Below are 15,957 nucleotides of genomic sequence, written 5' to 3'. Positions count from 1 at the left end.
TGACGATACAGTTACAGGGAAGGTAATGACGTGTTACAGGGAAGGTAATGACGTTGCTAACGTGAAATGTTATTTTCGCGACGTCAAACTATGACAAATCGGGAAAAGATGCATTTTTCGACTGCTTTTTATCATTCAAACTGATTTAATCTGAAAACGAATGCATGGACCCCTATTTTTTAAAACAGCAATTTGTTTCATTTTGCAAGGAGATTATGTGACCCAAATTTTATAAAACTGTAAATAGCGCAATTTTTTTAATTTTGATAAACATGCAGCAAAAAAATGACGTTTTTTCCTCTATTCATGAACATTTGATAAATATAGTTATTTCGGATAAAAATTTAATACTTTTGAATGATACTTATAAAATACAGAAAATACCGATTATTTAACAAAAAACAATTTGTGTTTATCTTTTAAATCAAAAAAGTTATGTCTTTCTTTCGAAAAAGAAAATACGGACACAAATCTGAATTTTGAGCAAATATTCAAAATTTCGACCTCATTTTACTCAAAAAGTAGCACATGAAGGTATATTTTTTATTACATATTTGATTTGATCAGGTAAAAAATAGCCTATATGCAAATTTTCATCAACTTTTAAATACAGGTTCAAAACTGTATCGTATGCCCTTAAGCACGTTATTGCGTCAATGCCGTGAAATACGACAGAGCAATTTGATAAATAGCTCTTCTAGGAAATCTAAATAATTCAGCTTTATGAAACTTATATCCATAGATTAAGCAGGTATTACTGTTTCCAAAAATATAAAAATAGTCTTTAACTTTTCATAATAGTTTCCAATAATGATACAAATATTGCCAAAACGTCATAAATATGCGTGTCAGACGTAACAAATTATTCGCAAAATAACTTTTGCGGGAATTTTTGTGGTCTAAAGAAGAGTTTAAAATCCGCGAAAATTCGCATGAATGATAAACGTTATATATAATTTATGAAGTCATTGCTGTTTTTCGTGTTGATGGAACGGTCATAACTGATCTTTCGGTCAGGTTTCGGAAAATGGTAAGTTATCAAAAGTTACCGCTTTTTAAAATATCAGAAGATATAAAATTTTGTTTTCATAAATTATTCCTACTAAAGTGCTTAGATAGACCATTTCAAATCCGGAATTTTACAGCACTCGCACCACAAATAAAAACGCATTAGCTTCGGGAAAATGTCTTGCAAGATTGTCCAATGTCGAATTTCGACGCTTTTTACCAGAACATTGTCAGTTTCAACGTCATTATATTAAATATTAAATTTGTAGCATACAAAATAGTGCTTTTGCGTAATTGTGCTTTCACCCCACAATACTATAACATACTTTTTGATAAGCTGTGAAGTCGAAATGACTTCGTTTTTTAACAAATCAAATGTCTTGCAAGTTTGTCCACTGAACAATTTTCTTACGTTTTGAACGTTTTCGATTCGGGGCGCTATACATATATGTGTTTTCAAATTATTTCTAAAAGTTTGTTCTTTGTTTTGGTGTTGAACACCGCTACATGTATAAGCGACATTTGTTGTATTTTATTGACCTGTCATCATTGGTGGGAGAAGCCGGACATCAGGCGAGCTTAAGTTAAAATATTTGCAATAACTGTCGATTAGGATCGGAGTCGAACAAATCTCACCACGAGCGTATCTTAAAATCGCCGCAGGCTTTTTATCACTTTATATGAACTCATTAGGCCAATCACCCTCCTTGTCGATCGAAATTGAAAGCAGTTCGTATTATCATATGATATATGAACGATATTTCATTGTTTTTAAATAACAAGTACGGTTCGATTTCATGTTTTTAGATCAGAGGAGAAAAACAAAATAACAAAATTACAAATTTCGAAAATACTAGTAGATAGAATCATAGAATATACTGAATCAAATAGAAAATGAATAATTATCTTAAATGAAAAGAAAAAAAAACATACATGTAATTTGTCTATAAATAGGTAAAATATTTCAGATGACTGGGGTTGTACATTTAATTCATTTGCGCTGAAATTGAAGGAGGCAGTAAAATTGTTGTACCTGAGGAGTTACACCTCGATATTATACAAAGCTTGTAAACATATCAGATGAATATAATTATTTTTCTCGCAATCCTTCTCTTTCTTGATTTAATTACTCCGTTGTAACAGCAGAAGTCTTTGTCATTAAAATCTTTTCACTTATCATCACACCCACCTTCCCCTTCCCCTCCCCCCCCCCCCAAAAAAAAAAAAAAAACACCAAAAAAAACCAACAATATTTTAAAGAAAGATAAAAGATAAAAGCGCAAAACACAAATAAAATTGAGAATGGAAATGGGGAATGTGCCAAAGAGACAACAACCCGACCATAGAAAAAAACAACAGCAGAAGGTCACCAACAGGTCTTCAATGTAGCGAGAAATTCCCGCACCAGGAGGCGTCCTTCAACTGGCACCTAAACAAATATATACTAGTTCAGTGATAATGAACTATATTATAATAATTTAAGCAACATGAATTGCTTCCTCCCGTCCCTCTTTTCTTAAATTTAAACGGGTGACCAACGCATTATATAATATACTATAGGCACTATTTTCTCAACCAAATACCTATTTTGTATTGTTTATTTTTGCTTGCGTAACTACCAGTAGGACATATTTCATACATATTCAAGACTTTGAAGTATCCATATCGATCAAAAATGATTACAAACAAAACGAACAAAGTATACTCGATTACCGTCGTAAAACGTCAAATTTTGACGTTACCAATTTGGACGCAATATCGTGCGTAACGTCAAAACCCTTCTAGTTGTCACGTCATTAAAAAGACACTACCAAAGGTCATTTTATTATTGAAAATTAATAACAAGATTAACAAAATAAGATAAGCAGTTTCACACTAGTCAAAACTATAGTAAACACATTTTTTTTCATAACCGATATATTATTACGAGTGAATGGCAAAATATCGACCTGGGAAGATAGCTTCCAAATATCTTAATGAACTGTTATACAAAAAGTAAACTGTAACCTGACGCAAACGTCGACAGGATAAAGAGTCTAATAATTTGCTTACTTTTGAAACCAATTATAATTAGCATTAGCAGTGCAATATTCATATTTAACAAAAAATGAATGACGTCACCTGCAAGGACACTAGTGTATTTTTAAAAGTTGTCTGGTGATATAATGTACTTCAGTCATGTTAAGATATTGGAGCTCTAGAGCTTTTAAACTCACCGTAGACACATCAGAATGACCCAGGACCCATGAAAAGCTATGGTACCGTGTGGAAGTGAATGTCACCCTACGCATCCATGCAATAATACAATTAGCAATGAAAACTTATTTTGGCATCAATATTTAATGTTATTTGAATTGTAAATAATACAATTTTTATAAAGTTTTCTAATGCATATTATTGAAAAATATACCTATATGGTCCGAATACTCAAATGGCGCGGCCCGTTTATAACCAAACGAGTATATACTCATATGTTCCAACCATACACGTACGGTCGGACTATACGCGTATGGTCGGACCATATGCGTATGGTCGGACCATATGAGTATACGAATATGGTCATGACCATACGCGTATGGTCCAAATACTCATATGGTCCGGAACATATACATTTTAACGGTAAAATATATTACCAATTAGAAACTTCTACTCGTTTTAAATAAAACGTTAGTCCCTTTGTGTCCTTCTCTGTTGCAAGCCTCTAATAAATTATTTGTTTGTTTGTTTGCAAAGTTTATACGGGTAAATAGATATCAGAAGATGTGGTATGGTCACGAATGAGACAGCTATATACCAAAGACAAAAGATTGATATAATTCTTCTTGGTTGCATAACGTACAGTGACAAATATTTCATGCATGTTCATGACGAGATCGTGTTTACAACAAAACAATAGGTAGGTCCTGCACGGCACGTACGGAATGAGTACAAATTTGAAATACCATTGGAATAAAAAGGTTTATTATATAGCGACAGACACTTTGCCTCTTAACAGGTAAAAAGATATAAAAAGATGTGGTATGAGTGTCAATGCGACAACTCTCAATCCAAGTCACAATTTATTGAAATATATGTGAACGAGGTTTTGGGTGTGTTCTGGGGGTTATGACAACTGAATGCAGTGACGATGTTCTTGTGTGGATGTTTGCTGATGTTCTGCTGCTTGCGAGACTATAATGAAAACAAGCTTTTAAGAATACAACTTTATTCAGTGCTGGTCGGAATGAAACTGACCAACACTGACGCTTGTTAACAAAGTTTTCTGCTTAGTTTTCAGGTGAGGTTCGACAAGGTTTACTTTGAAAGCTAACAAAAGGTTTAATTATAAATATCCTTTGGCTGGCCCCATGTCATATAGGGGGACGCTAACAAAAATCTCACCTTAACTTTTCTTGACATAAACCGGATTATTGGGATTCGTAAATAAGTAAATGACTCAAGATTACGTAATACCACTTTGTCCAGATAAAACTTATTTATATCTATTGTCCTGTGTCTTAAGTTAAAATTCCTAAAGATTATAAATGTTAATTTCCGTGGCTATGAGTATTAAGTAATGAGAATTATACTGATTCATAAATATTGTATAAAAGATTTCATACTAAAAAGTTCATATATAAAACATAATAATTTGAAACAAATAATACAAATTTCTTTAAATTATTAAAGTTTGAATGCAGCTGTTAAGGCATGAAGTTGCACCTAAATTTTCGCTGTCACATATAAGTAAGAATATTTACTTCGTAAATAAATGCTGTTTGCATTATAAACATCGCAACATCTACACGAGACGTCGGTTTTAAAGTAACCATTTCGGCTGAAAGTCTATAGATGCGTATTTATAATACATCACGCACAGACAAAAGGGACACCCTTCTTTGGCAAGAACTTTACTGCGGTTCGAGAGAAGACACAAAACGACCATACATGTATGTCATATTTCCCAGTCAAATAAGATATAAAGGTGCAACCCTATTGGTTAATGCAGTTCCTTAAAAAAAAATAGTAATCAGTAAGCTATGATAAATTGATGACATGACAACAATTTGAATAATGTAATCCAGAAAACCGACGACACGATTAATGTACACACTTAAGCATATATTGAAGAAAAAAAATCTCCACGCTGTGCATATATTACATATATATACAATATAATTATATACATTGTCGGAAAATATAAAATGTATGTGTACGAGCTTTAGAAACGGGACGAAAAGCGAGGCTGGCAGGATGAAAAGTACCTGTCACGAAATTAAATAATCGTACTCGATGTATACCTTGGGCCGATATGTGATTAAAGTGTTTAGAAAGTAAGAGTATTTCTTTTCGGTTTTTTTTCCAATATATATTAAGTTCGTTCATTTTTTTAGAACCATCGAACTTGAAATTGATTCACAGTTAGTGTTAAAACCATACAACAATAATACCGATAGAAATGTCACCGATATTACAAACGAGATTTATGTACACACACGCAGCCTTTTGACAAATGAATCAGGACAAATAGGAAGTTACAAGTTTACCAAGACTGACCAGTCGTTACAAAAGGCTAACAATTCAGGTAAGCTTATAGATATAATGGATTCCGAAGAACTTGGCCTCAAAGAAAAAAATAAATAGCAAACACATTTGTGTTGTAGTCTTGCTGTTGTCTTAACTTAACAATTATATGCATTTAAGGTGGCATGAGTGTCTTCCTCAATCTTGGATTTTAAAGTAGCATTTATTAAACAATGGTCTAGATATTTAATAAAATTTGCAAATTTTGACGGCATAGTATATACATTGTAACACATGTGTCATAAAAAATAAAATTGAGAAAGGAAATGGGGAATATGTCAAAGCGACAACAACCCGACCATAGAGCAGAGAACAGACTTTTCAATGTAAATATACAAAATCATGTGTTTTGTCATATTTGTAGCTGTAACTTATAAACAAAAAAACACCATATTTTTGTTCGAATATATTGTTTTTAAATTTGTCAAATAAAAGGAGATAACTCAGAACATAGGGGACATATATCAGATAAAGTTATATTGTAATAAAAAGTTTTGCAAGTTTACCTATTTTAATATTTAGCAAGAACACAAGTTCGTTGACCGCATTTTTTCTTTTTCTTATCTGAAAGCATGTGTTATGAAAGCTATTTTCTCACATTTTATCTTAAAATTATATGGTGTAGTTTTCTTTTTATCACACACAATTGGATTTGCCATGCATATTCTATACAAAATCTGACAATTTCGCACAATATGTAGCGTAAAAAAAGTCCGGTGACCCATACTTTTCATTTTATTTTTGAAAAAAAGCATGATAAAAACTTCATTGACAAATTATTTAAAAGAATTCTATGGGTTTTAATTAAGACGCCTCAGCCCCCTTAAGGATTTGGAATACACCCATTTGTAGATATTCGACGATATGCACATAACAAAATGAACGAGTATATGTATAAACATGCATGCTAGGTAACTGCTAAATGGGAAATAACCAGTAACTCACGGAAAAAAAAACAGAACTGTAAATTAATACAATATAGGCAAAAACGTGTCGCACTACCAAGGTTGTATGATTTATGACCATGCAGAAATGAAAAAAAACCACGTAAATATATAATGCATCTACTATTGTCAACAATTAGAATGTATCTGTTTTAATTTCTGTGACTGATCATAGGCTAGTACTGTTTAATTTCGTGTTTCTGTTTTAGTAACGTTAGCGTTTAAACAAGTAGGATATAATCTTTGTCGCCTTGGAGACATTCTGGAATGCTTTGCCCCTTGTAAGATCAATCCTTGTCAAAACGATGGGAAGTGTGTAATAGATGACAAGAAAAACGCGACATGCAAGTAAGTGATTATAATTATAAACTAGAATATGTTTTACATCCGCCATACAGAGGTCGCGTCAAAATACTATTATCATTATTAGTAGTTCCGTCCACCCTTCATTCCGAAACAAATAGCTATACGGAGTTTCTTTCTAAACGTCTTCATATTTTTTTTTAATTATTTTTAGTATGTAACACTACGATGAATAATCACAGATCGAATTTGCGTAAGTTATTGGTTCTCTGATATTTACCGAAAACTGAATTGGAATTTTAAAAAAATCGTGAAATAATATAATATTATACATTTTTGTTCTCCAAACGCCTTCAAATTGTTGAGACTTATTTACTATGATTTGGTCTCATATCGACCTTACCTGTGATTCTGCTCTGCGTATTTGTGTCGTAATTACTTGCTATGGACTATGAAACTTTCGTGAAAATAATGCTACTTTCAGTCTCAAATTTCCACTATAGTTTCAACTGTTTTTTGCTAGCGGAGCTATTTGTGTACATTCGACACATTAGTTTTTTTTTAGCTCAGAAATTAAAAGTTCATTCGCGTTCCAGTTAATATAACAAACTGTTATGAAGTTAGTAATATTTCATACATTTTGAGATTTGTCATGACATACAAGTCAGTGTACGATGCTTAATCGATCTGTAACTTATGAAATATCCCGGTCAATTTGTATAAACGTAATTGTCTTGTGGTAGCGTTCCTTGTACGACCAAAGATTGAAACAGAAATTATGCTGCCGTATCTTCCTTTAAGTTTTAAATGTGGGTACAGGGACGTAACTCAAGAAATGTAAAAGTGACGCCACCTAAATTCGGAATGATCTGATTTTTGTGGTAATAAGCATTGTGTTTAAGTTCAGTGGCTAATCATGGGAAGGTAGTGGTTGTGTTCGGGGATTTGGGACCTTCTTTTTTTATGGACGAGGCTATATTGTCTGACCCTTCTCTCCTTTATCCTGTGTTTGAAATTATCTACTTTTAAAAAATGTCTGTATCCGCCCCTGACGTTGCATGTTACGAGTCTGACTGAATATTTGTCGGCTTCTATCATACTTTTTATTAATAATATTTTTATTGTTGAGTTTGTTTCTTAGTTTGTATTTATTTATCTGACTCGATATTTGTTAAGCAGCATTCTTCTACGAATAATTGATTACGTTTACTTTACGAGTACAAACATGAAGACAAAAGTTAAATATAATAAACTTGACTCACTTCGTAGTAATACTATATCTTCATATCTTCTATTGTAGGTGTTCTGATGACGAAGTATACACATATTCTGGTGCACACTGCGAACATAAAGCTAAAAAACTGATTTCTGATATACATGTAAATTATACAATTGCTATAGTAATTGGTGGGTTGTCCGCCGTATTGTTAATTACCGTCGTCATATGCTGTGTGTGTATAGCAAAGAGGCGGGATCACAAGACCCGATATGACAACGAAAACATGTGAGTATTATGCAAGTTTTTTTTTAATATTCTAGAATATTTTTTTTTAATTCTGATTAAATTGGTCGGTACATGTATAACAATATCGATCAGAATTAAATTGTAAGTTTTTATGGTGTTAATTTCGTACAACATTTGATGTAGCTTTACCAAATTGGATGCAATCCAAATAATTTGTTTTTGGCCCAAGTTTGTTTTGGAAAAAAAACTTAAATACGTCAAAGTTCTCCTATATAAACAGCATTTGGAAAAGGGCTGTGGGTTCCATTTTAATCATTACACAAGTTTTGTGTCACAATTATCCGCTATATACTTGATTTTCTTTCATGCTACTTAACATTTACAATATGTTTTATATATCAGTTTATTTTCAAATCTTTTTTTTGTTTAATTTTCGGATCATGCTAGTACCTTATCCTTAATTCTGTAATAGTGTTTTACGAGCATTCGTTACTCTCAACTTCTGGGTTTTTTCATTAATCAAACTACAAGTACCCTCTTATTTTTTGTACACATTTTGAATCATCATATAATTGAATGTTTCAATGGCATCAACCATATACCATTAGTTACATAGTGTGCTAGTGACCTTATACGTTATATATCTATATATATTAGGTCAGTAAATTCCATATGGGGTGAGAGCGATGCTCGAATCCCCTTATAGAATTTGCTGACCCCATATATACCGTATTACGTCACTAGGACACTATGTAACGAATTTATCTTACCGACTATTTTAACGAGTGAAATTTAGACTAGTGACCTATCAAAATGAGCAATTTTTAAATACTGTTAGCATTAAGAAACTACTTCCATTTATCCTACAAAAACAGATGCCAACAATAACAACTTGTTAGGTTTAAATGTGTTTTATGAATTTATTTCAACCTTAATCATCAATTTCTTCGTCTATTGAAACCTTTAAGATGTTTTTCTCAATACCGTTTTGTTTTTATAAAGGAACGCAACACCACAACTAACCGTGTATGAAATAAGCCCCGCCTCCATTATAACGAAATATGGAATATAAAGGGATGTAACACCAATGCTAACCGTGAATGAATTAAGCCCCGCCTCCCTACTAACCTAATATGAAATATATACGGTCTCCACGCGGACCCCTTCAACCAACCATATTCCTAAAAATGTATCGGAGGTAAGATAAACAGAATTAGAAAAAAAAACGTCGTTACGGTAGGACTGAAACAACGATGCACAATCAAGCCAGCACCTTCGTTAAAACTTTCAGCTACATGGGTGCATGTGTGAATTGTGTCAAACGTGTAAAATATTGCTTACTCAGATTTTAAAAGAAAACACATCAAACAAATAGAGCATATGAAGAACAGAAAAAAGGGATATTTATTCAAAAACATCCAGAATAACTTCAAACCGCATACACTATTTAAACAGATAATGGAAATGGGGAATGTGTCAAAGAGACAACGACCCAATCAAAGAGTAAAAACAAAGCCAATGGCCATCGATGTGTCTTTAACACAGCCTGCACCGGAAGCTGACTTCAGAATAAAAAAAAATTGTACTAGTTCCGTAAGTATGGACGTCATACTAAACTCCTTACAATATAAATGAACTAAGATTAAAAAAACATACAAGACTAATAAAGGCCAGAGGCTTCTGACTTTGGACATGCGAATAAATGCTGCGGGGTTAAGCATTTTCGGTCAGATTCCAACCTCCCCCTTTACCTCTAGCCAATATAGTTTAACTAACATATACAGCAATGTGCAAGGTAAAACTCAGCAAGTCCGATGTATAAACAAACCTAAGTGTCAAAAAACGCATTTACGAAGAGAGAGCAAGCTTTAGATGCCTATATGTGTGTTTATTATTGTACATAGAGCTCTTTAAATAGCCATTAAACTATTGTTTTTAGACATGAACATGGTACGTTGAGTTATAACCATCCAATGGGACTTTTGAACCGTCAGAGAGTACCATCTAACTTATACTTAACACAAACCAGTAGAGATGATGACAATTATTTCATTGATTATAGAAGTAGACATACCAACATGGAAGGCAATATGAATAGCAATGATGTAAGTATTTAAGAATAAGGACAGGGAGGACCTTTTTCAGGACGTCGGGTATGGCACTTCGCGATTTTCACATACTGTTTATCCTCGGAAACGGGCCCTTACTTTTGAGTCAATAAATATTCTTAATTTATTCATATCTGAAAACAGGAATTATGGTTTAATTTTTCGGGATCCGGGTATTACTACTCTCTTTTTCGGTAATTTCGGATGAAACCTTCCCCTTTTTACATCACCGCCGAGCATTTTATGTTGACAGGACTTGTTAACTTTTGGAGCACCTGAGATCTACTCAGATTTTAATGGAGTCCATGTTGTTCAGATTTTACTTTTATATGTAGTGTGTTGTTTATGTTTTCGTTCTTTTTGTTTGCTTGACGATGTCAGTTTCTCTTCGACGAAGGAGTTTTAAATGTTCCCTTGGTTTATTCTATAACTTTTTGTTTCTGCAGTACATGTCGATGAAGTTTACTTTATGTAAAATTTCAATCAAGAATACTACACATTATGAACAGCATTAATCGTGTGTCTGGTAATTTGTTAAATTAGTCAATTATTATAGTCCTAGTATGTGATAAAAGCGTGGTTCAAAAAGTTTTAAAATACAAATGTAGTACAGAAGATAACTTTTTACCAAAACTTCATTCATACAATTAAGTAATGATAGATGCACACTATTTGTAGTATTACAGCCGATTTCAATGAATGTGTGGGCAAAGGTAATATCTTTGGTTAGCTTGCTTGTTAGCTGAACCGTGAAGTCATTTATTAGGTTAGGTGAACTACCCTTCACTAAGAGTAAACTAGTCCAACAGATAACCGATCTATCTGTCTGTAGGATTATGCTACTTCGAAAGGAGGGTAGTATATCTTAAATAATAACGACTTAACGGTTTAGCTAAAAAGCAAGCTAACCCGAGATATCAACTTTGGCTACACACTCATTGAAATCGGCTGTAAGAATGCTTTAAAATCTAACTGAATCCTATCATAATCGCTATTTTAGAGCTTTCAGAAACTACTCTTTATTCAAAAAATGTATATAATTCATGTGTCGTATTACATCTATTTTATAATCAACGTAAGATTTATTTAATGCTTATCCTAATTATTTGATTCAAAATGTTTTAGTTGTCTAATGAAACTGCATCTGATCTACCAGACGAAATTGACTACGTTCCAGAATTCTGCAACAATGCTATATTTGAAAAAGAGGTAAAACCAAAATCATATTTTTAATATAGAAATCTTAAAAAACGTTTAACTTTGTATTTATTGTTCACAGAAGAATCAAAGGTGTTGTATTTATTTCAGCAATTTTGAAGAAAAAAGTTATACTGCTGTTCTAAATTAATACACATAAAGAACTTCACGTGAATGGAATAACGTTGATACCGACTGGGAAACATCGTCAGTAGTGGTTATTTTGAGAATCTGGTTTTACATATTTTTGAAGTGGCCGAATTTTTATTGTTTCGGTTATTCTTATTCATAGATTTTCAAACTAGGGAGCTAATACGGTTTATGAGCGCTCTATTCTCTCCTAACCTGGGACAGTGCTGTAACAGCACAAAACTAAAAATCATTAACAATAGTTGCCTTACTCAAACGATCGGCACGAGGCAAAAAAAAAAGAAAAAAAATAACCCCCAAAAAAGACACAATTTTAAAATACCGGAATACGTATTCTTTTCAAAAAAATAGAACAACTGGGATGGCACGATATTGTAATGTTGAATGTAATTAGGAAATAGTGTATTGAACAGTTGTTACACATTGAAACAGTCTAATTACGTACCCACCAGTCAATGTATGCAAATGTTCCTAATAATGCACACAGCGTTACACTCTCCCTTATAAACATGCTATTAAGCTTTCTCGATAATTACATATTTGGCTGTGTATTTTTCACATCCTGAACTGTCAAACGAATGCATTGTGTAACAGGGATTGTTTTTAAAAACAGGAGACGTCTATTTATTTTAGTTTCATTGTGCTCACTCGACACATAACTTCATATTTTACAATTATCGACAGGAATTGATCCCTAGCTCATAATATTTACAAAATATGAATTTAAATGGGGTAATTTAAAAAAAAAATGAAATATGTTAAAATGTGAAAGTAGTTTTCAATTTCCATTTGTGTCATAAGTGATGTATTTGAAATTTCATTAATTTAGTACAAACAAATGTGAAACCTTTTTGTAAAATTTGTGATAATAAATGATTATTTTCTGAAGAAAATACAGTGTCGTCATCCCTTGTACACAAACATCTTTGCTTGGATTTTCTTTATGTTTTCTATTCTTGACCTTTCAAAAAATCTATTTGCGAGGACCAGTGTCATACATAAAAGCATGACATAAAAACATCGAAAAGGTGACAAATTTTGAGACACATGGACTTCATGAAATACATTCATATTTTAAGCTATTATATTTATGATACATAACGCAGAAATTGAATTATTAAAGTATTTTTTTTTCTTTTTATTATACTTTGGAAAGCAATAGCATAAAATACACTATACATTTTAAATCCTTATATAGTTGAAAATTACACGCTTACAGGTCTGTTTTTAGGTTACTGGGTCTTTTCCACAATGCTTGCAGATGCTCACTGCATCAAATCATATTTAGAATATTTCAGCTTCGATAAAAATTGGCAATGATTACATGTATGTTGTTTTTAATTGATATTCATAATTTTGCTTTCACAGCCCTGTTTTTTATTGTTATTTCAGTTTAATATAAAAAGACCACAAATAAGGAGTGAAAGTATACCCGTATTTAACAATTTCGGGAGGTATGTTTTACAAGGTTAATCGTTTCAAAACACACCATAGAAACTGTTTTAAACAACGGACAGTTTTCTTGATTCATCATTTTAGAATATAATTGATGGATTTGTATAGTTTATTTTAACAAATACAGAAAGAAGGTGTCGTATGATTAACAATAGAGCTCTGAAATCTGGTAGAAAGTCGTATCTTAAAGATTCAAATGTAATGAGAATTAGTTATTACAGTATTATGCAGCCTTCAACAATGAGAAAATAGTCGGCTATGGAAGGCCCCGACATGAAAACGTTAATACATTTGAACGGATGCTTTGGCCACGTATGTTATTCTTAGGTTCCAAACAGTATGCTGAATGTTGTTTTTAAAAACGATAATAAGACGGACAATTGTTGGTCTGACTATATAAAGGGCGATAACCTCGTATGTTTAGATGTGAACCGTTTAAATGAAAACAACAATCCAATACAGTTTGAAATAACGTCTTATATATTAACCGAATGAAAGTAAGGCGTCCGTTTGATAAACCGAATTCTATAAAAACTTAGCGAACTTCTATACAATTCAACGAAAACTGCAAACTAAACGGTTTACTACATAATTGAGATTATAAATTATGTTAAAAAATCGCGCATGAATTTAACCTGTTGTGAAGCAAAGGGTACATTGTAACTAAAAAATAATTTAACAATACATACTCAGAAGTTGGTCCTATGCTTTATTGTTCTTATCATAACTTTGCACCATGCAAATTCATGAATGTACCATTTTTAATAATTAAACCTGACAGCTATGAGTTTATTTATTACACATAAGATTTATTCAATTTTGTTTCAGGCCAACGGCGTACAGACCGGACTATATTTGATATAGAAATTTGCAAACCAATCAACAGAAATATGTATGCAAAAAACTTTACTCAATTAAAAAAAATAACACACGATGGACATTTTTTTTGTGTGTAAAATTGTAGATTGAATATTTTATTGTAAATGTGTACAGTTGAATTGTCATTCCTAACCTTTTACACGTTTGCTAGAGAAATATTTGAGAAGAATTACATATTGGACACCAAAGGTGAATCATCACTATTCATTTTCTCATACAATATTTTGGATACATCGCGATATTTTAATTTGTACCATACTTTTTTCAAAAATATGTAATAAAAAAAGTATTTGTCAACGTGATATACAACATTGTTTGAAGTTGCCCAATTTTACATTGATATTATTCTTATATTTTTGTGTGCAGAATCAGAAATATTTATGGAAGACTTTCCAAAAAAATAATCAGTAGATAAGTTTTATAATATTTTTTTTTCTTCAGAAAAGGAAATGACAAATGTGTAATAGAACTTCTTGTGTTGATTAGAATAAAACAATGGTGTCATTAACATATATATAATGTGTTTTGCTATAAATCTTAGAGTATTTAATTAAATGACCAAGTTGAAAGTATTTTATTCGAAGAAAAATAACAATTTGTTATTTGTTAAAATTGTCTTTCTAAAATATAATAAGTTGTTTATTTTCATTTATATGAATAAATGAACAATCCAGCACATACATTTATATTTAAACATATAATAACCTTAAATAACACTTGTTCTTCAATACCGCAAGACAAAATTAAATAAACATATTTAGTTATCCTTAATTATATACATGCAAAAAAAATAATTCAATCCGTAAAGTTCTGTAGAAAAAACGTGAAAAAGATTGCATCTATATTCCTTTAGTTAAATTAAACATACAAGTGTTATAGTTAATCGTGTATAAGATCATGAAATAAATAAATCAAATACAATATGTAGTTACCCCACATAAACTTTCAAACGTTTCTTTACTTTCATTTACAGATAATACCCTCAAATCTGTATTTGTACATATCTTTAAACTGTCAATAGCGTGTAACTGATAAGAATAAATACATTATTTGATTTATTTTGTTTGGTAGCCGTATTTATTGTACGATAACAGCTGAAAGAAAATAATGTTAGCATTCCGTGGTTTCTTAGTGCGAGGTAGCATAAACGAAATTGAATAATTTTTTCTTTTCTAAAATCAATTTTCTTTGTAAAGAAAAGTAAACCATCATGTTTGTTTTCATTATTTTTTTGTATTTATATATTGTAATTGGAATATTTACACTGCATTTTGATTGTTAATTAATCTTATTATTCTTTTTAATTATGTAATTATATAGTTGCAAATTTATGTATTTTAGCTGATTTCTTTGTGTGTGTTTGGTTTCCCTTTAAATAATGCAAGCAAAATGAATGCATTGTTCATTAGCACTACACACTGTTCTTTTTATTAAACAATAAAAATCATAATATTTGTTAATCACAACTATGCTATTTGTTCAAGATTTGACACCGACCCCTTATGTGAAGAAATAGTGTACAATAATTAGTACCATTTGCATAAGAAGGATCATGAAACTACGAATAAGATGTTATACATGAGATTATGTGTTGTAATTTATAAATAAACATATTTTATTTTTCAATTATGTTATGTTGTTTTTTACATTTCAAAGTAAAATCTGTTTTTTTTTCAGTCTAAAAGGATATATAGATAGTCGTTTAACAAATCTCAAATTCTCATACTAGTTATTGATTTATAACAATGTAAAACATTTATCCAAAGTAAAATAAAAAATAAATAAAATGAGCAATTAATAGGGCATGTGGTTGATAAAATGTAGCTTCGTATCGTGTGTATTTGAGTCTAGACCAATCTTATTAACTGTCGAGTTGACATATGAA

General features: G+C 31.4%; 1 protein-coding gene across 1 annotated transcript; it reads left to right on the top strand.

The window, feature by feature from the left end:
• The first annotated feature begins 5,131 nt into the window (after positions 1–5,131).
• On the top strand, positions 5,132–15,587 carry LOC143058256 (uncharacterized). Its single transcript, XM_076231729.1, has 7 exons — positions 5,132–5,572; positions 6,725–6,863; positions 8,119–8,322; positions 10,223–10,388; positions 11,517–11,600; positions 13,131–13,192; positions 14,022–15,587. The coding sequence occupies exons 4-7, from the start codon at positions 10,257–10,259 to the stop codon at positions 14,050–14,052; spliced, it is 309 nt and encodes a 102-aa protein (XP_076087844.1). The 5' UTR covers positions 5,132–5,572; positions 6,725–6,863; positions 8,119–8,322; positions 10,223–10,256; the 3' UTR covers positions 14,053–15,587.
• The last annotated feature ends 370 nt before the right edge of the window (positions 15,588–15,957 follow it).

The sequence above is a fragment of the Mytilus galloprovincialis genome, chromosome 14, assembly GCF_965363235.1.
Source record: "Mytilus galloprovincialis chromosome 14, xbMytGall1.hap1.1, whole genome shotgun sequence".
NCBI classification, from domain to species: Eukaryota; Metazoa; Mollusca; class Bivalvia; order Mytilida; family Mytilidae; genus Mytilus; species Mytilus galloprovincialis.
This window is presented reverse-complemented; position numbering and strand designations above follow the sequence as displayed.

Excerpts from the sequence above, each read along its gene's own strand:
- LOC143058256 (XM_076231729.1), top strand. The coding sequence starts at position 10,257 with ATGGGACTTTTGAACCGTCAGAGAGTACCATCTAACTTATACTTAACA. Across the intron at positions 11,601-13,130 it reads ATGCTATATTTGAAAAAGAG|TTTAATATAAAAAGACCACA; the intron begins GTAAAACCAAAA and ends TTGTTATTTCAG. Across the intron at positions 13,193-14,021 it reads GTATTTAACAATTTCGGGAG|GCCAACGGCGTACAGACCGG; the intron begins GTATGTTTTACA and ends ATTTTGTTTCAG.